Source organism: Maylandia zebra, linkage group LG16 (genome assembly GCF_041146795.1).
Source record: "Maylandia zebra isolate NMK-2024a linkage group LG16, Mzebra_GT3a, whole genome shotgun sequence".
In the NCBI taxonomy this organism is placed as follows: Eukaryota; Metazoa; Chordata; class Actinopteri; order Cichliformes; family Cichlidae; genus Maylandia; species Maylandia zebra.
Genome location: NC_135182.1, coordinates 6,969,795 through 6,997,430, shown reverse-complemented (window position 1 = coordinate 6,997,430; position 27,636 = coordinate 6,969,795). Strand labels below are relative to the sequence as shown.

Below are 27,636 nucleotides of genomic sequence, written 5' to 3'. Positions count from 1 at the left end.
TGGGCTCTGTCTTAGGCTTTGATTTGGAATTAAGGGAAGATTAAGATAAAGGGCAGGGTAATGCATTATGCCACAAAGGGTTCTCACAAAGACAGCTATACAAACATGTGTGATTATACTGTGTGTGTGTGGGGGGGGCTAAAAGCAGTGAAGAGTTAAGAAGCTTTGTGATTTGATGACTTACTTAAAGTGAATGAGAGAGTGAGTTGATGAGGATGGCTGAAGAATACAACGAGAAAGCAGGAACTAGAATAAAAGTGGACATGGGAACACTGACAGGGTTAGCGATAAAAACTTCAAGCTGATAACGAAATGTTTTTTTAAAATATTGCAAAAGTCAGCAAACAGGGAAGAGAGAAGGGGGAGCAGGAGACAGCGCAAGGGAGTGAGAGAGGGAGATTGGTGGTTGGTGGATTAAGTCGTGTCAGAGAGGATTAGTGTCAGTTCAGGTTTGGTAGTAAACTCACATTCATGTTGTTGGCGTTGACTGCTTCTGACACACTCGCCCTACTGGTTCCTTTCAACTGAGAAATCCCACACTGAACAATTGGACCACAGGAAGGGAATGTGAGTTTACCTTTTTTGACACTTCTGACTCTTGTAGTGCAATTGATTAAAAAAAAAATCAGACTAAGCATATACAGCCTTCCTGCTTGCTCTATGGGGCTTTACTTACAGCTGATGAGCAAATAAGCTGAGTGCCTATTTGCTCACTGTACTTTTTATATGCCTTTTTGTGTTTGCTTAGTAGCACAGCATTTGAAATACCAAGAACTTGAGGGATGAGGGATGAAGGATTTACGCACATACAGAATAATCACAAAGAAATACTAATAAATGCTGCCATCCACTATGGGACCCTCCTGGCGATAATGTAGACACAATAAAATATTGCATATTTTATATACAATAGCATAGCAACAAAGTTCTCCCTGGTGTATATAGGTCTGGATTCAATTTATTTTTTAAATGATAATATTTATCTTACATGATTGATAAGCGACACCAACAGAAATAGTCTAAAAGAAGTTCCATGAAACTGTGTAACGAGTTTCACAGAACCCAAGGTTTCGTGACTAATGGAAGCTCTTCCCGGACAGTGTAAGTGGAAACGGAAGTTGAGCCGAGATAAGCAGCTGAAGAATAGCCGTAACCTGAAATTAGTCCACATTTAGTAACCTGCTGCTGTAACAGGAAGTTCTAAAGTAGGATAAGCTGCATTTAAAACATTCACTTCATTCATTGTTTCCCTCTCTGCTGTTCAAAGGAACATAATTTTTAAACATTGCTCTGCAATTTTGATCATTTGTTGTTCTTTTTTTAAAAATAAATTTTAACATTAACATTTTATTTGTAAAATATTCATTTTATGTATTTATTCAAAGTAACCCCTAATAACGACCAAAACTACACAATAAAAATAAAAAATAAAAACAATCACAGCATGATTTAAGTTAGTTATTTGGACACCATTTGAGGTAGAATGTGTATTACAACATGGTATAAAGATACACCTATTTTCTACAGCCATAACATTTAATCATAATAGTAAGACTTTGCTATGATCTCTCAAAAGTTACAGACTCTTAACTTTGAAGTACAATTAACTTAAAAACTACTCATTTTATCCAGCTGCAGTCAAATTGTCCAGGGCATCAAGATCTGTTGTTGATCAATTTTGAATGAAAATCATGGTTATCAGCCATAACTTCCAAACTCTGAAGATTATATCCATACCAAGTAGTAATTTTGAGTGTTTTCATGCCTTGAAAACATGAAGATCAACCTGATATTCTGCCTAAGGTGAAATGCTTTTGGAATGAAAATGTAAATGTGTCATCTTTCTTTGTCTGTTGTAATAAAACAAGATGATAGTCACACACAACATGAATTGAATTATGTTTAATAATGACATGGGTACTAACTAAAGATTGTTAAATTATCTAGATTTGTTTTATTTTTAATATGTAAAAAATGAGGTTGTTACATAAATCTGTTTTTTATTTCTTTATCCATATCTTTTCAGTGGAATAACCCTTTCATTCTCTTCTGAACAATTACCATGAAACAAGCAATGGAGGATGGTGAGAAGCACATACACGTATACAGACAAATTCAGTAGACTTGAATTCATGTGTCTCAGTCATGAGTAGGTGCTTACTTGAAAAGACTTATTATAAAAGAAGGGTCAGGGCTTCTCTATAATGTTAATCCTGTCTGGTTCTGTCGGCTTTTCACCTTCTGCTCAGGAGAAATGTGAAACCTCAAACATCTGCTGTGATATTAAAGACAATTATATTAAAGACATTCATTGGAATCTGTCAGTCACAGTGTAATTAATCATGCAGTACCCCAGTTTTAATGCCCCAATTCTAACTATTTCTGACAATACCAAGTGAAAGATAAAGAGACAGTTAAGCAAACACTGGAACAATACAGTAATCAAACCAAATTTGGACAATATGAGAGCACTTTTATTTTTCAATTACTAAAAAACTTTCTCCACTGCTATTATTGTACCAATGTGAAATAAAGTAATATGGAAATGTGGTTTTACTCTAAGCACTCGAACCACATTTTAATGTCAACATTTCAGACAATGCAAATTTGTTCCCCAAGCTAACCAACTTGAATTAGCTATGTATGGATCACTTCAGCATCTGTATTGGATAGCAGTATCTCCAGTTTGTTTAAGCAAATATTTTATTTGTACGATTATTTATCTTCTGTGCTGCCTTGACTACACTCTAAAGCCTCACTCTATCCGCCTTAGTGCAGCTGCCGTACCATACTGTGATATATGTCAGCAGGCTCTCAATGAAGTGGTAGAAGGTCAGCAGCTGGTTGGAGTCCAGTTTGCACTTCCTGAACTGCTGCATAGGCATAAGTGCCATATGATTGTGTGTGTAATTTGATGAATTAGTTGCAAGTGCTTTGAGCGCTCAGCTGTGTAGAAAGGTGGTGCATAACTACCAGTCCATTTACCAAGAATTCCCTGTGTCTTCCCTAATTCCCTATGTCATCATTTGTTCAGGTGTCAGTGTGGTACTATCCAGTGTGGTGAAGGATGTTGACCAAGCTGTTAGCAGGAACATTAATGGTGCTCAGCTTTTGCATGAACTACTGAGTGCACCGTGGCTTTGTGCCCTGCTGAAGGTACATGATTCAAAGGTCCTGAGTAAAAGACACACACCTACCATCTGTCTGCAAACTAAAAGTTATCATTTGGTGCTTTGTCTCCAGATTTATGAGTGCCTGTTAAAGTTCCAGAGACTGACACCAAGCCCCGTTTTGCCTTATGCTGCAGGACTCTCACATGAGGTGTGTATATATACAACACAACAAACAAGCAGCCATAGACGAAATATTTAGATCCCTAAATATCAGTCATTAGTGTTCTGTAAAATATCACCTTATCACAGCTGATTCAATTGGAATTTTAATTCTGCATCTTGCAAAAGGTAACAAAATTAAAACTAAGTAAGCCTGATAATGTAATCAATACAGAAACCAACCAGAACATGTCTGCTTTCTGTAAATAATACAAAGCACAACAGGAGACACCCTCTCTACATTTACATTTAGATTTAAACCTTTCCTTTTTGAAAAAGTTTTTAGAGGATGTGGATCAAGTGACCAGATGACTGTGATAAGTCATTTTAACCTCCTAGGACCTGGCGTCCACATATTAGGACATCACACTTTGGGTTATTTAGACCAAAATACTCAATTTTGCTCTACAAGGGCCTGATATCCACTTATGAGGACATTATGCTGCTACTGTTCTTACGAAATTTTAAATGGATATCCTCATATGTGGCTCTCATTTTTCTTAGAAACAAAAATAGGGTAAAACAAAAAACTGGTAATCCTTTGTTTTTACATTCATCGGGTCCCAATATGCCCAAATATCAAAGAGAAATTAAAATGCATGCTCTGGAAGAGTTCGGGTCGTAGGTGGTTAAAGTCATTAAAATTATGTCTGGATCTAAAGTTTCTTCTGGAAATATTTCCATAGAAATCAGTGTTTTTAGGTCTCTTGCTTTCCTTTTACATATGTCTGGTATTCTGTCTTTCCAGTATAATGTAATTTAACATCTGATTCAGGAATCTTCTTAATTTTTCATTAGGTCATAACTGCAATACTGACAGCTCAAAAGCCTTCAGCTCCAGCTAGAGAGTTGTGCAGCCTCCTGAGCTCACCTCATATCCAGGTACATACACACACACACATATATATATACATATATATATATATATATATATTAGGGGTGCAATGATACACAAAATTCATGGTTTGGTTCGATACTTTGGTGTCACGGTTCGATATTTCTTGATACAAAAAAAAATGTTCATGCTTTTTTAATTTGTCATTTATTAAAATTATAAATATATATTTTAACTCAAAAGTACAGTTTTTAAATTTAATGCTGCTGAAACAACAAAGTAATAAAAAAAATAAATCTATCTGATAGAGAAATCACTCATCTTTGGAAAAGAGAGTTTATTACAGAGAAATGGCTCTTTCCAAAATAAAAGCGATTGTATACACTTCTTCTGGGGTATACTTTCAGCAGCATATTAAACATATCAGGTCCCCATAAGGAGAATCATGTGCTAACGGCTGTCTAAATGACTCAGGTAAAGTTTGTAGCATGCGTGCTTGTTGTTTTTGTCTGCTTCCACTTGTCTTTGCACTAGGATGATGTCGGTGTAAATGTGCAGTCATATTCATTGTGTTCCTACTAGTGCTGTCAGCGTTAATCTCGTTGAAATGACCTTAACGCCACAACACACCAAATCTCCGTTAACAAGCTACCGCGGATCGCCCCGTGCGTGGGGCTGGACAACCAACACATTAACGAGCTAACTGCGCTAACGCAGTAGTTCCCACCCATGTAATTGAGCATTGCGTGGCACATCCGACATACTATTTTACTTTTGTCCATGACGCGCTTACCTTCAGGGTCATACGTCACATGAAAACCAAAATAGTTCCAAACGCCAGATCTGAATGAGGGTGGGGGAGGTTAAATTTGCTATGTTGCAATGAGAGCTTAACTTGTGTCTCGCGAGCTTGCCCTGGGCTCAGTGAATCTGCGTTCGACTACTCCGCCTAGGCTGCACTGCTGAGTGCAGATCCACTGAGCGCTCAACACAGACAGCATCGTCAGAAGAAAAGTTGATAAAATAAATTAAAAACTTTGTATTGTTCGATACATATGCGTACCGAACCGAAAGCACTGTATCGAACGGTTCAATATCGATACGAGTATTGTTGCACCCCTAATATATATATATATATATACCAGCCAACTAACGGAGTTGCAGAAAGGTGCGACGAATAAGGTGCCTAAGAAATACAGCAAGCTGTCCATACCTGAGGCCTTGGAAACTGCCAAGCAAAGACTCACAGCCTTGGCCAGCCGCTTGAGGAGGTACACCAGAGAGATAGAAGGCAGGAGAATAAACCAGCTGTTCTCCACAGAACCAGCAAAGGTGTACTCTCAGTGGCAAGGGAACAATAAGAGAACAGCACCACCAAGGCTGGAGACGGAGCAATACTGGAAGAGCATATGGGAGAAGGATGCAACCCATAACGGCAATGCTCAGTGGCTAGAGGATCTGAGGGCAGACCACAGCGACCTCCCTGAACAGGGTCCAGTAACCATCACAGTGGCAGATATCCAAGAAAGGGTCTCCAGTATGAAGAGTTGGACAGCACCAGGGCCCGACATGGTTCACGCCTACTGGCTGAAGAAGCTAACTGCACTCCACGAGCGTCTGGCAGCACAAATGAACCAGCTGTTAGTTAACGAGAGACACCCGGAATGGCTAACTGAAGGCCGGACGGTCCTGATCCCCAAGGACCCCAAGAAGGGACCAGTCCCCTCCAACTACCGACCAATAACCTGCCTCAGTACTACATGGAAGCTCCTGTCAGGCATCATATCGGCTAAGATGAACAGGCACATGGGTCAATACATGAGCGGGACACAGAAAGGAATTGGCAAGAATACCAGAGGCGCAAAACAACAGCTACTGGTAGACAGAACAATCAGCCGAGACTGCAAGACCAGACTGACCAACCTGTGCACTGCCTGGATTGATTACAAGAAGGCCTATGACTCAATGCCCCACAGCTGGATACTGGAATGCCTAGAATTGTACAAGATCAATGGGACCCTAAGAGCCTTCATCAGGAACTCAATGGGGATGTGGCGTACAACACTAGAGGCCAACTCCAAGCCCATAGCACAAGTCACCATCAAGTGCGGGATCTACCAAGGAGATGCTCTGTCCCCACTGCTGTTCTGCATAGGCCTGAACCCCCTCAGTGAGATCATTAACAAGACTGGCTACGGATACCGACTACGGAACGGAGCAGTTGTCAGCCACCTCCTGTACATGGATGACATCAAGCTGTATGCCAAGAGTGAACGAGACATCGATTCACTGATCCACACTACCAGGCTATACAGCAATGACATTGGAATGTCGTTCGGACTGGAGAAGTGTAGTCGGATGGTAACAAAGAGAGGGAAGGTAGTCAGAACTGAGGGGATTGAACTACCAGAAGGCAACATTGCAGACATAGAGGACAGTTACAAGTACTTGGGGATCCCGCAGGCGAATGGGAACCATGAAGAGGCCGCTAGAAAAGCTGCAACCACCAAGTACCTGCAGAGGGTCAGGCAAGTCCTGAGGAGTCAGCTGAATGGTAAGAACAAGATCCGGGCCATCAACACGTACGCCCTGCCCGTGATCAGGTACCCTGCTGGGGTAATAGGCTGGCCAAAGGAGGAGATAGAAGCCACTGACATAAAGACAAGAAAGCTCCTTACCATGCATGGAGGGTTTCACCCCAAGTCCAGCACCCTGAGGCTGTACGCTAAGCGGAAGGAAGGGGGCCGGGGACTGGTGAGTGTCAGCACCACAGTCCAGGATGAGACAAGGAACATCCAAGAATACATTGGGAAGATGGCCCCAACTGACCGAGTGCTCAGTGAATACCTCAGGCAGCAGAAACCCAAGAAAGAGGAGGGAGACGAGGAACCATCATGGAAGGACAGGCCCCTGCACGGTATGTACCACCGGCAGATAGAGGAGGTGGCTGATATCCAGAAATCCTACCAGTGGCTGGACAAAGCTGGACTGAAAGACAGCACAGAGGCACTAATCATGGCAGCACAGGAACAAGCTCTGAGCACAAGATCCATAGAGGCTGGGGTCTATCACACCAGGCAAGACCCCAGGTGCAGGCTGTGTAAAGATGCCCCAGAGACAATCCAGCACATAACAGCAGGGTGCAAGATGCTAGCAGGCAAGGCATACATGGAACGCCATAACCAAGTGGCCGGCATAGTGTACAGGAACATCTGTGCGGAGTATAACCTGGAAGTCCCGAGGTCAAAATGGGAGATGCCCCCAAGGGTGGTGGAGAATGACCGAGCTAAGATCCTGTGGGACTTCCAGATACAGACGGACAAAATGGTGGTGGCTAACCAACCGGACATAGTGGTGGTAGACAAACAGAAGAAGACGGCCATAGTGATCGATGTAGCGGTTCCGAATGACAGCAATATCAGGAAGAAGGAACACGAGAAGCTGGAGAAATACCAAGGGCTCAGAGAAGAGCTCGAGAGGATGTGGAGGGTGAAGGTAACGGTGGTCCCCGTGGTAATCGGAGCACTAGGTGCGGTGACTCCCAAGATAGGCGAGTGGCTCCAGCAGATCCCGGGAACAACATCGGAGATCTCTGTCCAGAAGAGCGCAGTCCTGGGAACAGCTAAGATACTGCGCAGGACCCTCAAGCTCCCAGGCCTCTGGTAGAGGACCCGAGCTTGAGGGATAAACCGCCCGCAGGGGCGTGCTGGGTGTTTTTTTTTATAGATAGATAGATATAGATATATAGATATATAGATATATAGATATAGATATATAGATATATAGATATATATATATAGATATAGATATATAGATATATATATTAGGGGTGCAACGATACACAAAATTCACGGTTCGGTTCGATACTTTGGTGTCACGGTTCGATATTTTTTCGATACAAAAAAATGTTCATGCATTTTTAATTTGTCATTTATTAAAATTATAAATATATATTTTAACTCAAAAGTACAGTTTTTAAATTTAACCCTAACCCTTGTGCGTGTTTTTTATTTTGACAGCGAATGCGCACCTGCGGACCACTTATGTGCAGCCCTGGTTATTTAGCTCGTCATATTGCAGCCACAGAAATTCTTTTGTCCATGAAACCATAAAGCTGCACTTTCTTTTTGCCTTATAGTCTGATTTGTCATAACTTCTCCGTTTTGTGGTAAGCTTTTCTTTGGCTGTCACTTCTTCACCCTGACCTGTCTTATTTGGCTCAGCAGAACTGAAATGCTTTTACACGCTCACTCACATAAGCTCAGCGATTCTCTGCGCGATCAACCTCTCACATGTTTAAGCTGCGGGAGATTTCACTTGTCATGTTTGCATAGTAAGCTAACGATTAATAAGACGATGTCAGAGGAATTGGTGCACAAATTATCATCACTCACAGATCAGTGCTGTCGCTCTCTATACACAGTTCGCACGATTGCAAAGTGAAAGCAAAAAAACAAGCGCAAATTCAAACGCAACTTCAATATGTCACATATTGACAGTGACTCACCGATGCCAATGACATAATTACCCAGCTACATTTCTGAAAGAATGCAAAAGCATTGACATATATTTTTCCTACAATAGCCCGACGGGCAGGGAAGAGATAGATTTTGGTAGCCTGACTGAAAAAATCGCTAGCTCCGGGACGTCGGGCTAGCGATATTGCAAGCCCTGTATCTGATTGAGGAATCACTCATCTTTGGAAAAGAGAGTTTATTACAGAGAAATGTCTCTTTCCAAAATAAAAGCTATACTATCCGCTTCTTCTGGGCTATATTCTCAGCAGCATAAGGAGAATCATGTGCTAACAGCTGTCTAAATGACTCGGCTAAAGTTAGTAGCATGCTTGTTGTTTTTGTCTTTGCACTAGGATGATGTCGGCGTAAATGTGCAGTCATATTCGTTGTGTTCCCACTAGTGCTTTCAGGTTAATATCGTTGAAATGACCTTAACGCCACAACACGGCAAATCTCCGTTAACGAGCTACCGCCGATCGCTCCGTGCATGGGGCTAGACGGCAAACACGTTAACGAGCTAACTGCGCTAACACACTAGTTCACACCAATGTAATTGAGCATTGCATGGCACATCCAACATACTGTTTTACTTTAGTCCATGACTCGCTTACCTTCAGGGTCATACGTCACATGAAAACCAAAATAATTCCAAACGCCAGATCTGAATGAGGTTCAATTTGCCTGTTGCAAGTAGAGCTTAACTTCTGTCTCACTAGCTTGCCCTGCTCTCTTCCTTCTGACGATGCTGTCTGTGTTGAGCGCTCAGTGGATCTGCGCTCGACAGTGCAGCCTAGGCGGAGTAGTCGAACACAGATTCACTGAGCGCTCAACACAGACAGCATCGTCAGAAGGAAAATTGATAAAATAAATTACAAATGTTGTATTGTTCGATACATATGCGTACCGAACCGAAAGCACTGTATCGAACGGTTCAATATCGATACGAATATCGTTGCACCCCTAATATATATATATATATAGATTCGTTTTATAGATTCATTTTAGAATCCATGTTCATCATGGCATGCCTTTCTTAACCTCTGGGGGGTCCTAGAAAAATGCATACACTATTGGGCTTAGAGCCACAAATCGACCACGCCATGAAAAGTGCCATAAAATATCTATATATTAATATTTTTTTCCACTTTAAATTAGCCAATCTTTTAGACCTACTTCTCCTTGAAATATTCATATCAAGTTTTAATTACATTTCGCGGATTTTAACCCTTTATATCCCGGTTTCGTCACATGGCCGCACTGTTTTTTTAGCCCCAAAAAACAAAGAAATCAAATATTTCCCAAAAGATACAATTCCAAGGCCCGGACTCCCGAGTACCACCAACATTCGGAAGATGGCCCATTATTTGGTTGTAATGACCGTGGAATGGGAAATAGCGTTTATAATGGGTTTCAATGGGGCACAAATCGACCACTAGGACCAATAGTGTAAGTTTATCTGTAGCTCAGCCACTGAAGCTAATTTAAGGGAGTCAGACTGGAATTTTGAAATATATGTAACCAGACTTTTTTTTTGGAAAAGTTGGCTATATTCCGTTCAACACAGTGCAAATGGCTTGTATACGAACAATGAAAAATGGCACAAATCGACCCAAGACCACCCAGAGGTTAACTTATAACTTATATTTGAAGTTTCTGGTTACCCATTACTGATTATCTATCTCTCTGTATATCAGGCTCTCTTGTCATCTCATGACAGTGTTGCACAGTCAGACTATGAGCCTGTCTTACCCCCTCTGCCTGATGAAATACCAGAGGATGAGGAGGCAATGAGGATTGTGTGTCTTGTAAAGAACAACCAGCCTCTGGTAAGACATAAGCATTTTCCTCATAAATGTAAACTTTTGCTCAGAAATACAGTTTCGTTCGTGTCAGCTATAGAAACCTATAAATATACATAAATGTGTTTTTGTCATTTTTTGTCCTTGTTTTTTGTTTTAGATAAGCTAAGGTAGCTTAGCTTTCTATTTACATGGCGTTATTAGTCTCAATATCTATGTCGTCCAAAACTCTCTGAAAGAAAAATGACAAAAAACATTGCTTATAAGCACAATCCAGAGAGTGATTACATTTTCAAACAAACCAAACAAATTAGTAATATATTCCTGTAAGATAGGGATGCAGAAATGATCACTTTTGTTAAACAGAATCTATGAAGTCAACAAGATGGCTTGTTGACTTCATAGATTCGATGACAAATCTGAAGGTAGCCTTGCAAGGTGCCCTCAGATTAGTCATAAAGTAGTTAAGTCTTAAATTGCTTAAATATAAATTACATTATGTTAACTTTAAAATGTTCTAATAAACCCTAAAAACTCAAAGTTTCTCATCTTTCATTCATTAAGAGTGGAGAAGAGTGTAGAAGGAGTGTAGGAGAAATTCACAGCCGCTGGAGCAGCCTGCACCGCTTTACATTGGAACGTCTCATCCCTGCAAGAAGAGCTCAGTCAGGGGAGGAGCTCAGAGTGCCCGAAAGTGAAGCAAAGCTTACCCTTGTTCATAAAGACGGCAGGTCCCACCCCTTTCTCCCTCGCTATGAATCCACAGGAAGTTGCTATTTGTGTTCACCAACTGTAAAACTTGGGAACAAAGGACTCAATCAGTCAGCTCCCTCTGTTTTGAACCCTGCTACCTGCACTGGTAAGAGGAGGAAGAACAGATGATGACAGTCCATACAATCACCAATCATCTGACCATTTTCATTTGATCATTCTTTGTCTGTATTTAAGCCATCAAATATAAAAAACAATGGCAACATATCATAGAAACGCAGGCCATCCATCAGTACCTTCACTAATCATAATCGAGGATTCATTCTTTCTTGTATCTAATCATTCTAGTATTTGGTACTTTCTGGGCAAATATTTTCATATGTCTAGCAATGGCAATGAAAGGCAACAACCACTTCATCTATCTTGGTGTCATTCCTCAGTGCAACTAAGTGTTCATTTCTTCATGAACCTGCCATCATCTGGCAGTCTATGAGTCTTTTGGGCTTTCCTGCCATTACATTTCTTTTCAGACATAGTTTGCTAATGTCTTTCTGTTCTCTTGAACTGCAAATTTATTTGGTGGTTCATTTTCAGAGGAACTCAAACCCAATGGGAAAGATGGTGCTTCAACCAGAGAGAGCAGTGATGACTACGCATACCCACCTCCTCCAATCCCAGCTTACAGTTTTAGCCTTCCCAACTCTCCTGTGTTGTACAAAAAAAATTCTACAGGAGGACAGTCAAAAAATATCCCCACACCTGGAAGGACCTCCTCTTGTCGTGGCATGAACCCTCTTAGATCTCGCACTGCTCCTTCTAGTCCTGCAGCTAGAAGGAGTACTCAGGAACAAGGGGTGAGCACTATCTCCAGAAGAGATGGTTGTCAAACCACTCAAACCAGACCTCATAACACACATCAGGAAGAGTCTTTAAATCATCCATTAATGTTCCACTACGCTACAGCTCCTCGTCACAATGAATGCCAGAACATATCAAAACGTAAACAAAATGCGCAGCAGCAGCAATCAAGACACCATAATCAGCCTGCTGAACTCAAGAAACAGTGCAGTGTGGAAGAGCTTAGGTCCACTGTTCAGATGGTGGCCAGCAGTATTGAACACAATAGTCAGGATGTACGCCAACTTGGTGAGAGGATGGTGGCAGCATCAGAGATGATCACAGACAGCGTGGAAGAGAACGCCCAGGCACTTAACCTGCTTGCCGAGGTGGTGGACAAGCTTCAGGGGCTAATCGTAACCAAAAAACACCTCGAGTCATCTCCTTCACAGACAAAGACACAACAATATCCACCCTCACCTCCTCCAAGGGTCTCCTCATTATCTCCAAAACTTGTCCGCAAATCTCCAATACCATACCCAGGCCCACTCTCACCATCTTCTTCCACTACTTTCTCCTCTTCTTCATCCACAAGTTCTTGTGCAGATGACTTTACAACATCTAGGAGTCCAACACAAATTAATGGTGGATCCAAAAGGATGGTGGCAGCTCCTCAGAGGGCAGGTAGGGGTGGTAATAATGGACAAGTGAGGTTCAACACTGGAACCATTTCAAGAGCTCCTCTGGAGGACCAACAAGACTGTAAGAGTACAGGCTGCTTAAAAACAAAGAAGAAGAAGAAGAAAGAGTAACTAGACTAAAAACAAACCTTTTCATCTCTTTCCAGCATTTGTACTGGAAAAGCTGTGACAGTGACAAAAATACCTAATGTTTTAGTCTAAAAAGAAATATCAGCTACAACAACATATGGACTTTTTTTTTTTAATTTGAAGACTTTTTCGATTTTTCAAACAATCACTCAAAGGAACAAAAGCAAACAATATAAAGGTACAAAGCAATTTCTTTCTGTCTTATTTTCGTCATCTAGTCCAACTATTCTTAAAAAGTATGACAGCTTTCATTTTTTTCATCAGCTCTGATTTATTATTTTGGGTTCTTGACTATGATGGTCTGAATATATACATTGAGCAAAAAAGGAGGAAAGTGTTTAGGGTTAAATTTATTTTTAATAATATTTGTTATGGATTATTTTGTACATGTCGAACTGCATTCATCTTGACTTATTGTTTGTATATTTACGTGGTATCTATTGCACATCAAATACAGCAATAAATCCCTGTGGAAACACCTAAGAAGTTTTACATTATTCCACATATAGAAACATCAAAATTAATTTTCATGAGCACTGTTTTAGCGCCTGGTTGGAGCTTATGTAATTGGCATTTTTTTAAATAATTTAGCATTTTCATTTCCCAAAACTATGGTAGCAAATTTGCAGGACTACTAAAGTTATCCTTAATTTTCATGAGCCCTTGCTACCAGTTTGCTTCTAGCAATGGCCTGTAGTGGACATGGTATTGTGTTGATAGTGTTTACCTTTAGAGTCCCCATGATATTTTGATGTAATGCAAAATGAGTTAATATCAAATACCCAAGCATTAAAATATAAAGAAAAAAACCCTTTAGTTATCTATTTAACTTTGATCTACCACCAGCACTAAACTGTGTGGCTTTGAGTTGAATGTATGTTCAGCTGCTGGGTGTATTATGTTAGTGTGTATATTGATATTCCTCACAAAATGGCACAAAAATGGAAGGCCTTATAAAAAAAAATAATAATAATAACTGGCGTACAAGAAGAGCTTTTACTTAATTTGCTGATTTTTTAATGAGGATCTCATGAAGAGAAAATGTGTTTAAACAAAGTATTTATTATTTACTTTTAAAATCGTGTACTTTTAAAAATTAATTTAGTCAAAATTTTCCATTTGCTAATCTTAGAAAACATTTTGCCTTTGCCTTAAGGTCTCTTGTCACTATTTTTGCTTGCTTTTTACTTTGTTGTTAAATTTTGAACAACTCTCTATCTGTTAGGGTGCAACTATAAGAAAGGATGAGGCGACGGGAGATATCTCTATTGCCCGGGTGATTCATGGAGGATTGGCTGACCGCAGTGGTATACAAGTATTTTAAGTGTGTGTGTGTGTGTGTGTGTGTGTGTGTGTGTGTGTGTGTGTGTGTGTGTGTGTGTGTTACATGTTTAGACAGCTTTGTGAGGACAGAAAATTGACATGCCACTATACTTATACAGTCGCTTATAACAAAATGTCCGTCCGAGTTTGAAGGTGAATGTGGTTTTAGTGTCAGGGTTACAATTAGGTTATGGTTAGGTTTAGGCTGAGGGTTAAAGAAAGCAGTATGTCAATGAGATGTCCTCACTAAGATATGAAAATGTGTGTGTGTGTGTGTGTGTGTGTGTGTGTGTGTGTGTGTGTGTGTGTGTGTGTGTGTGTGTGTGTTGCATGTGCATTTTTGCTTATGTCTGTGTGTGAGAGATGAAAACATCACGCCTAGCAATAATATGTCTTAATAAATATGGGTTTTTGCCTGTATCAGGACTTCTACATCCTGGAGACCTATTAGTGGAGGTAAATGGAAACCCAGTGGTGGGCCTGGAACCAGAACAGGTCATCCATATACTGGTATGCTATCAGCATCTGCTAAAAATAAGAAAAACATTATTTAAAAGAAAATACTATTATCAATGCTATTGTATACATTTTAGAAATATTAAAGGCAGTTTTTACCACCTCATTCAAAAGCCATTTAAAGTAAAAAAAAAAAAAAAGAAAGAAAAGAAAAAAAAAGAAAACGAAAATGTTAAACACAAGCTTTATAGTATTAATAATATGTATAAATGATAGTATGACAACATGCTTGGTGAAAGCGTGTACATTTGATTATTAAAAATAATTCTCACCATGTATACTTCTTGTGTATGACTTTCCCTGTCAGGCCAATTCCCAAGGCACTATCCTGTTTAAAATCATTCCAAATCCATCTCAGGCCATCCTCAGCCAGACACCAGTAAGAAACACACACTTTATCACTTTACCTCCAGTATCACTTTATTAAAAGCACATTTTGTTGACATTAAACTTACTTATGAGCAGGAAAATCCCTGTACAATTACTGACATGATTCACTGATTGTTATTTTCCAGGCTGGTGTTCCAGGTTTAAAAACATGATTTCCCTCAGTACATCTGTGAATGTTTCACTTTTTGATTAATTTATTTTTTAATCTGCAATAAAACAAAGTTTATCTGTCTGTCTTCCAGGTATGTATGAGGGCAATGGTAGACTACTGCCCTCTGCAGGATTTTTCCATCCCATGTCCAGATGCAGGAATGGCATTCAGCAGAGGAGACCTTCTTCAGGTGGTTGACCAGTCAGATGGACAGTGGTGGCAAGCCAGGAAACTGCCATGTGCTACATCCTGCGCTGGTCTGATTCCCTCGGCCAGCATGCTGAAGAGGTGAGACGCACTCACATACTGTGAAGATGTGACGAACTTACAGGCCGCAGCCAGAGGAAGCGGTTAGTTTATAGATCTGACATTATGAGAGTAAGAAAACATTTATAACATAATTCTAAGTAACTTTAAAGGGCTACATCACTTTTATTCTGCACATTTAACTGATGGCAAAGCCTTAACACTGTTAGGTAAAGTTAGCTTATAATAATGTCAGAAAGAATATATCTTTGCAGTTTGGCTCCATGATTTTAGCTTAAGACTCTAATACATTGGTTGCATTTAACAATTTATTTCTCTTTCTACAGTAAACAGAGGGAACAATGGTGGTGTCAGCCTTTACAGGTTCATACCTGCATCAGACCACGTGAGGAATCATGGTTGTTATTATTAAACATGTGCTTATTTAATGGTTTATATATTATATGTACATTTATTGCAGAGTTGTTTGTAACTTGGATATTTCTCAGTAATGCCTAAAGTTTTACAAACCAGTGTGATTACATGAAGCACTTTTAATGTATTTTTTAGTCTTTAAAATATTTGAAAGATAAGTCAGTCACTACAAAAATAATTTGTTATTTTAAGTCGGTGTGTGCATAAAAGTTTTTTTTTCTCACCTGTGTGTAAATCTCTACCTGCTGTGACATAAAATGAGCAATGCTTTTAACGGCTGTTTATTTTTTCTGTTAACCCTGCTGCCCTTAGTGACCCTGACTGCTAACGGTGGGTGTGACATGTGAAACATCATCCATAATAGTCATTTAATGTCGTAGTTTAGTTCATTTTATTTTTCTGAGTGTGCTTGTTTGTTAGCTTGTTTTGATGACACCTTTTTTTATTATTATTATTCAGCACTAATTACTGTTATCTGCACTAACCTGTCAGTCAATTCCTAACACAGAGAGGTGTCGCTTAGGCTAATAACAAACCACCAATAACAAAAACAAGAAACCACAGAAGACTTTTTTTTAAATCATTGAATAAAACTATAATAATTGAGGTCTCTGAGACTATTAACAGAAACAATAATCTATACTACTGGTATACAATATCTCCCAAACATCACTTGTTCGTCATGTTAGGGAATATCTTGTAGTCAAAACCAGCTATCCATGCATGCATACTTATCCAGAGTCAATCACAGCTTTCATAGGATGAGAATTCTATGAGAAATCTATCCACAGGTCACCAATCTACCAAAGAGAGAAATACAACCATTCGCACACATGAATCACCAATTGAACTACAGTGTTAATTAAGCTGCTTCTGCAGCTGCTTATTTCATCTTCTGAGAGATCTCAAAGGTAGAAACAAGAGCTAAGATCATGCCAGGCTGCTCCTTTCACAGTAACTGAAGTGTGTTATGTTGTGTTACAGTCTGTCACATTAACACTTTCAACCAAACATAGCTTTTTGTGCCTTTCAGCCATACAGTATGTTGTCTTTGTTGGTGTATTTAAACCCAGCTACATGTATGTGAAAATAAGCTTTAACTAACTTTTCTGTTATTTTGTTCCAGAGGAAAATCCTGCAAATTCTGATGAGAAACATGCAATAACAGGTGAACATAATAAATACATATTCATATATATTTTAAATATTTAGTTTTTATATACGAAAGCTATGCATTATTCAACAACCCATTGAATGTCACTATTTTTTTTTTTTTTTCAGATCTGGAGGAAATAAATTTTGGTAGGTAAGTCTGTCCAGTGATGAATGTGTAAAAAGTGCAACCTTTTGATTGCATGACACTCATTGCTGTTCCTTTCTATTTCTTAGTGGGGGTTTTTCTCATATTTATGTCTATTGAGTTTCTCATCAATACTTTAGAGTGACAGACAACCAAACAACAAATTCTTTACACATGAAGTTGAAAAGATAAATTATTTAAAACAAACAAACAAAAAAATATATGTATAATATAAAAAAAAAAATCCCCACTCGCCCCTGTGGGCAGTCAATCCTTCAAGCTCGGGTCCTCTACCAGAGGCCTGGGAGCTTGAGGGTCCTGCGCAGTATCTTAGCTGTTCCCAGGACTGCGCTCTTCTGGACAGAGATCTCCGATGTTGTTCCCGGGATCTGCTGGAGCCACTCGCCTAGCTTGGGAGTCACCGCACCTAGTGCTCCGATTACCACGGGGACCACCGTCACCTTCACCCTCCACATCTTCTTGAGCTCTTCTCTGAGCCCTTGGTATTTCTCGAGCTTCTCATGTTCCTTCTTCCTGATGTTGCTGTCATTCGGAACCGCTACATCGATCACTATGGCCGTCTTCTCATGTTTGTCTACCACCACTATGTCTGTATCTGGAAGTCCCACAGGATCTTAGCTTGGTCATTCTCCACCACCCTTGGGGGCATCTCCCATTTTGACCTCGGGACTTCCAGGTTATACTCGGCACAGATGTTCCTGTACACTATGCCGGCCACTTGGTTATGGCGTTCCATGTATGCCTTGCCTGCTAGCATCTTACACCCTGCTGTTATGTGCTGGATTGTCTCTGGAGCATCTTTACACAGCCCGCACCTGGGGTCTTGCCTGGTGTGATAGACCCCAGCCTCAATGGATCTTGCGCTTAGTGCTTGTTCCTGTGCTGCCATGATTAGTGCCTCTGTGCTGTCTTTCAGTCCAGCTTTGTCCAGCCACTGGTAGGATTTCTGGATATCAGCCACCTTCTCTACCTGCCGGTGGTACATACCGTGCAGGGGCCTGTCATTCCATGATGGTTCCTCGCCTTCCTCCACTTTCTTGGGTTTCTGCTGCCTGAGGTATTCATTGAGCACTCGGTCAGTTGGGGCCATCTTCGTGATGTATTCGTGGATGTTCCTTGTCTCATCCTGGACTGTGGTGCTGACACTCACCAGTCCCCGGCCCCCTTCCTTCCGCTTAGCGTACAGCCTCAGGGTGCTGGACTTGGGGTGAAACCCTCCATGCATGGTAAGGAGCTTTCTTGTCTTGATGTTAGTGGCTTCTATCTCCACCTTTGGCCAACTTATTATGCCAGCAGGGTACCTGATCACGGGCAGGGCGTAGGTGTTGATAGCCCGGATCTTGTTATTACCATTCAGCTGATTCCTCAGGACTTGCCTGACCCTCTGCATGTACTTGGTGGTTGCAGCTTTCCTAGCGGCCTCTTCATGGTTCCCATTCACCTGTGGGATCCCCAGGTACTTGTAACTGTCCTCTATGTCGGCAATGTTGCCTTCTGGTAGTTTGATCCCCTCCATTCTGACTACCTTCCCTCTCTTTGTTACCATCCGACTACACTTCTCCAGCCGAACGACATTCCGATGTCATTGCTGTATATCCTGGTGGTGTGGATCAGTGAATCAATGTCTCGTTCACTCTTGGCATACAGCTTGATGTCATCCATGTACAGGAGGTGGCTGACAACTGCTCCGTTCCGTAGTCGGTATCCGTAGCCAGTCTTGTTAATGATCTCACTGAGGGGGTTCAGGCCTATGCAGAACAACAGTGGGGACAGAGCATCTCTTTGGTAGATCCCGCACTTGATGGTGACTTGTGCTATGGGCTTGAGGTTGGCCTCCAGTGTTGTCCGCCACATCCCCATTGAGTTCCTGATGAAGGCTCTCAGGGTCCGGTTAATCTTATATAGTTCTAGGCATTCCAGGATCCAGGTGTGGGGCATTGAGTCATAGGCCTTCTTGTAATCAATCCAGGCAGGACAGGTTGGTCAGTCTGGTCCTGCAGTCTCAGCTGACTGCTTGGTCTGCCAGTAGCTGTTGTTTTGTGCCTCTGGTATTCTTGTCCATCCCTTTCTGTGCCCCGCTTATGTGTTGACCCATGTGCCTGTTCATCTTAGCCACTATGATGCCTGACAGGAGCTTCCACATGGTGCTGAGGCAGGTTATTGGTCGGTAGTTGGAGGGGACCGGTGCCTTCTGGGGGTCCTTGAGGATCAGGACCGTCCAGCCTTCAGTTAGCCATTCCGGGTGTCTCTCGTCAACTAGCAGCTGGTTCATTTGTGCTGCCAGGCGCTTGTGGAGTGCAGTCAGCTTCTTCAGCCAGTAGGCGTGAACCATGTCAGGGCCTGGTGCTGTCCAACTCTTAATACTGGAGACCCTTTCTTGGATATCTGCCACTGTGATGGTTACTGGACCCTGTTCGGGGAGGTCGCTGTGGTCTGCCTTCAGATCCACTAGCCACTGAGCATTGCCGTTATGGGTTGCGTCCTTCTTCTATATGCTCTTCCAGTATTGCTCCGTCTCCAGACTTGGTGGTGCTGTTCTCTTATTGTTCCCTTGCCACTGAGAGTACACCTTTGCTGGTTCTGTGGAGAAGAGAGATGGACCGATCCGATAGTATCGGTATCAGTCCGATACTGACCTAAATTACTGGATCGGATATCGGAGAGAAATAAAAAATGTAATCCGATCCATTAAATATCAGAAAAGCACCTCACAAAACTTGCAACACGGCGTAACTCGACTCATAACCGTAGCATGTCGGAGCAGTGTGTTCACGTGATAGAGCGGCTATGTGTATTTGTAGCCTCGCTACAAAACCAGAATTTCATCTCCGATGAAGTGATCCCAGAGAGAAGTAAAGCAAGTGTGTAAGTTCGTCTCTGAATGTTTGTAAAGCATTCCAGTGTTAAGCTTAACAACTGATATATGGAGCGACTGCCTTTTAATGAATAATTATCTGAATCTTACACCCAAATTTGTAATCTTGTGTAAAATATATAGAAGTCCATTACTGTATATAGTAACTATTAAGTCTATTATACCCTAGTAAGCTATACTACCTTTTCCTTTGGGAAGATACCATTTGTGCAGTCTGCAATTCTGTAGAAGAAAGATGTTGAATCTATTTAATTATTCTTGAAAAATAATTGATTTCTGTGCATTTTTTTTCCACACTGCATCAAATTAAAGTTGATTACGTCGATTAAGCATCATGAGGTGGAGGGTGGGGTGTGGTTCCCTATTTTTTTTGCTGGGAGTTTGCAACCCTATTAGTTAGGTTGCTTAATATTTCTGCTAAGTACTCTTTAAAATACCAGAATAGGGAGGATGGAGTAGGTTTAAGTTTATTAGATTGATCAGTATTGCTGAACTATGAAATATTTTGTTGTATTTTTTACATACAGGTATAACAGAATAGCTTTAGTGTTGTTGTTTATTTAAACTTGAGTATGAACTTATACAAAATGCAGCAAGATATTAAAAAAACAGTTTTATTGATTAAAAAACACTATATCAGATTCATATCGGTATCGGCAGATATCAAAATTTATGATATCGGTATCGGACATAAAAAAGTGGTATCGTGCCATCTCTAGTGGAGAACAGCTGGTTTATTCTCCTGCCTTCTATCTCTCTGGTGTACCTCCTCAAGTGGCTGGCCAAGGCTGTGAGTCTTTGCTTGGCAGTTTCGAAGGCCTCCGGTATGGACAGTTTCCTGTACTTCTTAGGCACCTTCCTCATTGCGCCTTTCTGCATCTCCGATAGTTGGCTAACCTCCCTCCGTGCTACTTTGATCTTAGCCTCTAGCCTCCTTCTCCATGGAGGGTACTGCCCCTTGTGGCTGTTCAACTTGTAGCCAAGCATCTCGCTGATCACTGCTGCCGTATTGTAGATCAGCTTGTTAGTGTCGGTAATCATGGCTGTAGGTATCGTCCGTAGTGCTGCATTAACATCATCTAGCAGACCTTCTGAGGGTACTTCACGTAATCTTGGTAACCGGCTATGGGGGGTCCAGGTTTCAAGCTTGGCCATGATCCTATCTTTCAGGTCAGTTCATCTCGCACTCAACGATCCTTCTCCTATCGCACTTGGGGCATGGTACCCAATCTCGAGTGGCCCCCTGACCTGGCGTCCTGGTTCCCCCTTGCCGTAGCATTTATGTTGTACCTCATCAATCTCTAGCTGTGAGAGCAGTCCCTTCTTTCGAATGTTGGAACACTGAGCTACTAGTTGTTTCGCCGTCATTGTGGATGTTGGGTATCGAAGAATCCATAGGTCCCTCATCCTATTCATCTAACCCCTTCCGCCAGGGTTACTTGCGTAGTAGCATTCCAACAACGCCTTGTTTTTGTCTCTTGCCCACCGATGCCTTCTTGTTCCAGTAGCCCACTTCTCGTCAGGGTGCCCTGGTTCCTCAACACCTGACGCGGACCTTGTTGAACTTGTACTACTGGAACTTATTGAGGACGCGGCCAGGAATCCCGTCCGGACCAGTAGCTTTGCGTGCGTTCACCCTCCTGAAGCACTTCTGCACATCCTCCTCAGACATAGTGTTCGCACGAACATCTCCAGGGTTTTTGATTTGGGAAGGATTTAACTGTTCTGGATGGGACGACATCTTCCACGCATTTTCTGATGAATCCGCAGACTGAATCTGTGTACTCATCAATATCATTAGCAGCCACGTGAAACATTTCCCAGTCCGCATGATCAAAACAGTCCCACAGCGTAAACTCTTTTTGTATATGTACTTGTTTATTCCGAGTCATAATTCGATAAAATTATTTTAATGAAAATTTTAAATGGCGGTAATTTAGGTGCATTTTTAATATGACCATGAAAATTAAGGTCAGGCTTACAAACAAAAAATAAAATGTAGTAAATACATATAAAAATAAATGCTTACTTGTTTCTGTACTTAATAAAAAGAAGAAATGTACTGCCTGGTGATAAATCTAGGAGTTTGAATGTTTCTTTCCTTCAGATGAAGCTGAATCTGATGTTACTGATGGAATCTACCTGGGTAAGACATATATGCTATTCAGATAATTAGGTAGTATTTAAGTAGTCATTAAGTGGGTAGCACTGATAATAAAATCTATACTGAAGGATGGATTTAATAAGACAAGTTATTATTTAATAATAAATTCCTACAATCTAATGAAATCATATCTATAGAAAATATATATTATCAATAATAAATCATTTTACTGCTGTCTCTAAACTTTGGTAACGTTCACCTTATAAGGAGAAGTGTGTGTGAGAAGTGTGTCAAGTTTATTAAGTGAAACTAAAAGTGCTCTTTAACCTCACCAGCTGGTTTCCGTCGAAGTTTCCGTGTCTGGAAGAGGACTTCCTACAGGAAGCGACGACAGTCGTGCACCACCTGCTCCCCCAACACCAATGCTTTGTCCACCCCCTATGAGGAAGTGGTTTTGTACCAGCGCCCTCCTCAGGAGAACCACCGCCTCATCATCCTCGTTGGTGAGATGAATAACTGCATTAATAACACATGAATGCTTCCATGAGAAATCAATCACTGCCTCCCAGCTGACCCTGAAATTATGGAATGTCGGTAAAGTGTTTCAAATAGACCTCCCACCTCATGTCAAAAGACAACTGCAGCACAAAATTGCTGAACAGAATAAAGATTAACAAAATCTGAGATTATCAATTGATCTTGAGACCCTCTGTAATAGAAGCCTCTCTGTATGCTTAGATTTTTCACTGGTTTCTTGAATACTGAATTGCTGGCATAACTACAGTAGTCCTTTGAATTAAGTACTTATCTAATTATAATACATACAATAAATAATGCTTTACTTTATGTACTGTTCAACACACTGGTCTCATCCTTGTATCAGGAGAATGTTTGAAATCGTTTCACTTCTACTGTAACAGCACCTGCTGTTTTCTCCTTGTTTGAAAAAGTTTATTCTCCAGCATTCTTGTCCGTCTCTGTATGTATATCTTTGGAAGTCTGAAGGAGATTCCTACCAGTTCATTATTTGTTCTTCTGCACAGGTGCTTCAGGAGTTGGAGTAAATGAACTTAGGAAGAGACTCATCAAACTGAATCCTTCGACATTCCAGGGACCAGTGCCTCGTATGTGCCTTTTACTTAACACGTGTGAGGTTTTCCTAATGAAATCAAATGAACCTGTTCTTCTCATTTTAAATGACAATAAAAAGAGGGCTCTACATTTTAAAAAAAAGAAATATATGTTTTTGTTTTGTTTGTTTTTAAACATCTGGAATATTATCATGGACTGTGTGTGAGGATGGTTGTGAGATTTGAAGTCACCTGTTGGTTTGCAGTTGAGCCCAGTTTGGTATAATTACTTATGAGAAGTGTCTTGTGACTTCCAGATAAGAAGCATGACTTACTGGCTTTGACACTCTTGAAAAAAAAATATTTAGCTCAATAGCGGAGGAGGTAGTAAAGTCATGAAAGTGATTTTACCTGCTTTACATAATTATTAGGGGTGCAACGATACACAAAATTCACGGTTCGGTATTTTTTCGATACAAAAAAATGTTCATGCTTTTTTAATTTGTCATTTATTAAAATTATAAATATATATTTTAACTCAAATGTACAGTTTTTAAATTTAATGTTACTGGAACAACAAAGGGATAAAATAATAAATCTATCTGATCGAGAAATCACTCATCTTTGGAAAAGAGAGTTTATTACAGAGGAATGGCTCTTTCCAAAATAAAAGCTATACTATACGCTTCTTCTGGGCTATATTTTCAGCAGCATATTAAACATATCAGGTCCCCATAAGGAGAATCATGTGCTAACTTCTGTCTAAATGACTCGGGTAAAGTTTGTAGCATGCGTGCTTGTTGTTTTTGTCTGCTTCCACTTGTCTTTGCACTAGGATGATGTCGGTGTAAATGTGCAGTCATATTCATTGTGTTCCCACTAGTGCTGTCAGCGTTAATCTGAAATGACGTTAACGTCACAACACGCCAAATCTCCGTTAACGAGCTACCGCGGATCGCCCCGTGCGTGGGGCTGGACGGCGTCAACACGTTAACAAGCAAACTGCACTAACGCAGTGGTTCCCACCCATGTAATTGAGCATTGCGTGGCACATCCGACATACTGTTTTACTTTTGTCCATGACACGCTTACCTTCAGGGTCATACGTCACATGAAGACCAAAATAGTTCCAAACGCCAGATATGAATGAGGGTGGGGGAGGTTAAATTTGCCATGTTGCAACGAGCTTAACTTCTGTCTTGCTAGCTTGTGCAGCGCTCAGTGGATCTGCGCTCGACAGTGCAACCTAGGCGGAGTAGTCTAACGCAGATCCACTGAGCTCTCAACACAGACAGCATCGTCAGAAGAAAAGTTGATAAAATAAATTAAATAATTTTGTATTGTTCGATACATATGCGTACCGAACTGAAAGCACTGTATCGAACGGTTCAATATCGATACGAGTATCGTTGCACCCCTAATATTTATACTGCTGTTTTCACTGTGACTAATTATTAATATAAACGTTCTGATTGGTCTGTTCTTCTAGACACCACTCGCTCAATCAGAGCAGGGGAGCAGAACGGTAGAGAGTACCACTTTGTTACCAAAGAACTGTTTGAGTACATGGTCTGCAACCACAGGCAAGATTTTATTCCTTTACTATAAATTTTGCTAATGTTCTTGGTGTTGATTGTCATGATTTTTGGGGCTTTTTGTTCAAATTTTAGGGAATTATATAAGTTTATTATTTATTTAACTATAATTGTATGCTGTTTTTGCACGTGTGGATGTATGAATGTGTGTGTGTACATGTGTTCAGATTTTTGGAATATGGGGAGAGTAAAGGTCAGCTGTATGGAATTAGCACTGATGCCATTGATGAGGTGCTAAAACGAGGGCGGATGTGTATCATTGACGCCGAGCCCCATGTGAGTCTCATGTAACACAGATTCACTTATTTCATGTATTCTGAACAGTCTCTAAGTTTTCTGTGAAGCTTTTTGTTTGCATATGATTGAAAAAGCTTTGGTGTTAATATAGTATTTTATTTCCAGAGCATCCAGCTGTTGCGAACAAAGAAATTTAAACCCTATGTAATTTTCATCAAACCACCCAGCCCAGACAGACTCAGGGAAACTCGCAGAGATGCTCGAATCATCACCAATTATGCCATCAACAGAGTTTTCTCAGTAAGAGCATAAAAAAAAAAATATGTGTGTGAGTGTGAGTGAGTGAGAGAGAGAGAGAGAGCAGCTGCTTATGAAAAAGAAAAGCAAAAGCATGAATGTTATTTAAAACTGACAATAATAATAATGTCGTTTTAGGAGGAAGACTTTGCAGAGCTTGAAGAGACATCAAAGCCGATTGAAGCAAAGTACAAGCAGTTTTTTGACAGTGTCCTGGTGAACGATGACCTACAGGACGCTTGCATAGAGCTCTGTTCCATCATTCAGCAGGCACAGGATGAACCACAGTGGATACCTGTAAGCTGGGGAAGAGCAGAGGATTAGCACAGGGGAAGAATAAAATACTAAAGAGATACAAAATGACAACGTGAAAGTGAAATAAGAAGAAACAGGCAGAAATAAGTATTTAAAGACACGGTGAAATCCTCAGAGCAGAACATAAGGATAATACATTTATAAGGGATGAACAGATAATCAGTCATATGATTATGATGTGACACTATCCATGATGTCATATCTTTGCAATTTGGGAACAAAACTCTTTATTTGTATCCAGTGGTTGGTAACCCTAGCAACAGTTTGTTGTTTCATGTTACATGCTGTTACATGGTGTTGAACACTACACTTTAATTATATTTCATATAATCACTCCCACTTTTGATGCTGTTTTTTTCAGTGACAGCTGTTCAATGTATTTACTTTCAGTCTTTCAGTCTTTGCCTCTCTGTGCTGTAGTGATATCTTATTGGTATGTTGTGGTTTAGAGGCTAGGTAGGCTGCATTTTTAATTTGAAATGTATGTCATATGGAATGTAATTAAGTACTGTCATATAAAGGTACTTGCACTTTACTTGAGCATTTCCAAATTGGTCACCTTTGTGCTTTTGCTTCACAACATTTCAAAGATATACACCACAACATTCACTTAAAGTCTTTGGTATTTGTGTTAATATAATATTCAGATTTTACATATCAAACAAGTCAGTTAAAAGTTTAAAGTGTTACCAGCAGGAGCAGCTACAGCAGTTAAATGATATCTGAACATTAATTCAGCAGTAGTTACATATTCTTATCCTGTAGGCAAATTCAGTATCTTGTTGGCTTTTTTGTAAAAAATAATGGTGACCACCAGGGCTGCCGCTCAGCCTCTTGGTAGACACAACTATGGTATCAATTTCAAAATCCTACGCCGCCTTGTTCTCAAGTTATCGCATTCACAAACTTAGGTGTCTATGCTGCCTGCCTGCCCAGCGGCATGACTGAGAATGTCGAAAAGACAAAATTGCCATTTCTTCAGCTCAATAATAAGAAATAAAGAATATCTAAGACAACAAAAGGAATACACAATGAGAATATCTCAAAGATACATTCATGTGAAGATAAGTGACATACATCCATATTACACAGTACCCAGTATGTGCTGGTAGTAGTATCCACACAAACTCCACTAATTCAGCAGTCTGTCATGTTTCACTGACTGGTACAAAAACATAGCAGAACGATTACACTCTTGTGTAACAGTTGCCAAGGAATCCTTTTCATCAAATTCTAATGATTTAAAGGTGTAATGCAGTTAGTAAAATGGCATTCATTTGTGATTAGCCTTTTCCTTCTTGAATAAATATAAAACAAGACCTTGAGAAAAATATTTTGCTTGACTGATTTTATTTGTAGCTCTTTGGTCAAGAAAATAACTTCCTTTTGCTATGAATGTAGAACGTAACAAAAATACAACTCAATACTTTGTAACATAACCTTTGTTGGCAATAACAGAGGTCAAACGTTTACTATAGGTCTTTACCAGGTTTGCACACACAGTAGCTGGTATTTTGGCCCATTCCTCCATGCAGATCTTCTCGAGAGCAGTGATGTTTTGGGGCTGTCGCCGAGCAACACGGACTTTCAACTCCCGCCACAGATTTTCTATGGGGTTGAGGTCTGGAGACTGGCTAGACCACTCCAGGACTTTCAAATGCTTCTTACGGAGCCACTCCTTTGTTGCCCGGGCGGTGTGTTTTGGATCATTGTCATGTTGGAAGACCCAGCCTCGTTTCATCTTCAAAGTTCTCACTGATGGAAGGAGGTTTTGGCTCAAAATCTCACGATACATGGCCCCATTCATTCTGTCCTTAACAAGGATCAGTCGTCCTGTCCCCTTGGCAGAAAAACAGCCCCATAGCATGATGTTTCCACCCCCATGCTTCACAGTAGGTAT

The 27,636-nt window shown here is 40.6% G+C and overlaps 1 protein-coding gene across 3 annotated transcripts; it reads left to right on the top strand.

Moving 5' to 3' along the window:
- The first annotated feature begins 271 nt into the window (after window positions 1-271).
- Window positions 272-26,271, top strand: LOC101485345 (MAGUK p55 subfamily member 4). Of its 3 annotated transcripts, XM_004571999.3 has the most exons (21): window positions 429-567; window positions 2,027-2,084; window positions 3,035-3,156; window positions 3,244-3,321; window positions 4,131-4,214; window positions 10,379-10,510; window positions 14,087-14,168; window positions 14,609-14,694; window positions 15,008-15,079; window positions 15,333-15,529; window positions 15,835-15,893; window positions 16,235-16,252; window positions 17,049-17,090; window positions 17,204-17,224; window positions 22,226-22,264; window positions 22,558-22,725; window positions 23,266-23,346; window positions 24,782-24,875; window positions 25,055-25,163; window positions 25,290-25,424; window positions 25,560-26,271. In XM_004571999.3, the coding sequence occupies exons 2-21, from the start codon at window positions 2,063-2,065 to the stop codon at window positions 25,743-25,745; spliced, it is 1,827 nt and encodes a 608-aa protein (XP_004572056.1). In that variant the 5' UTR covers window positions 429-567; window positions 2,027-2,062; the 3' UTR covers window positions 25,746-26,271. The 3 variants fall into 3 exon arrangements, 2 of the variants coding, with proteins under 2 accessions (XP_014266656.1, XP_004572056.1); XM_014411170.3 differs by lacking the exon at window positions 15,008-15,079 and having other exon boundaries at window positions 425-567; XR_013093428.1 differs by lacking the exons at window positions 14,609-14,694; window positions 15,008-15,079; window positions 15,333-15,529; ... (9 more) ...; window positions 25,290-25,424; window positions 25,560-26,271 and adding exons at window positions 11,048-11,342; window positions 11,789-13,039 and having other exon boundaries at window positions 272-567.
- The last annotated feature ends 1,365 nt before the right edge of the window (window positions 26,272-27,636 follow it).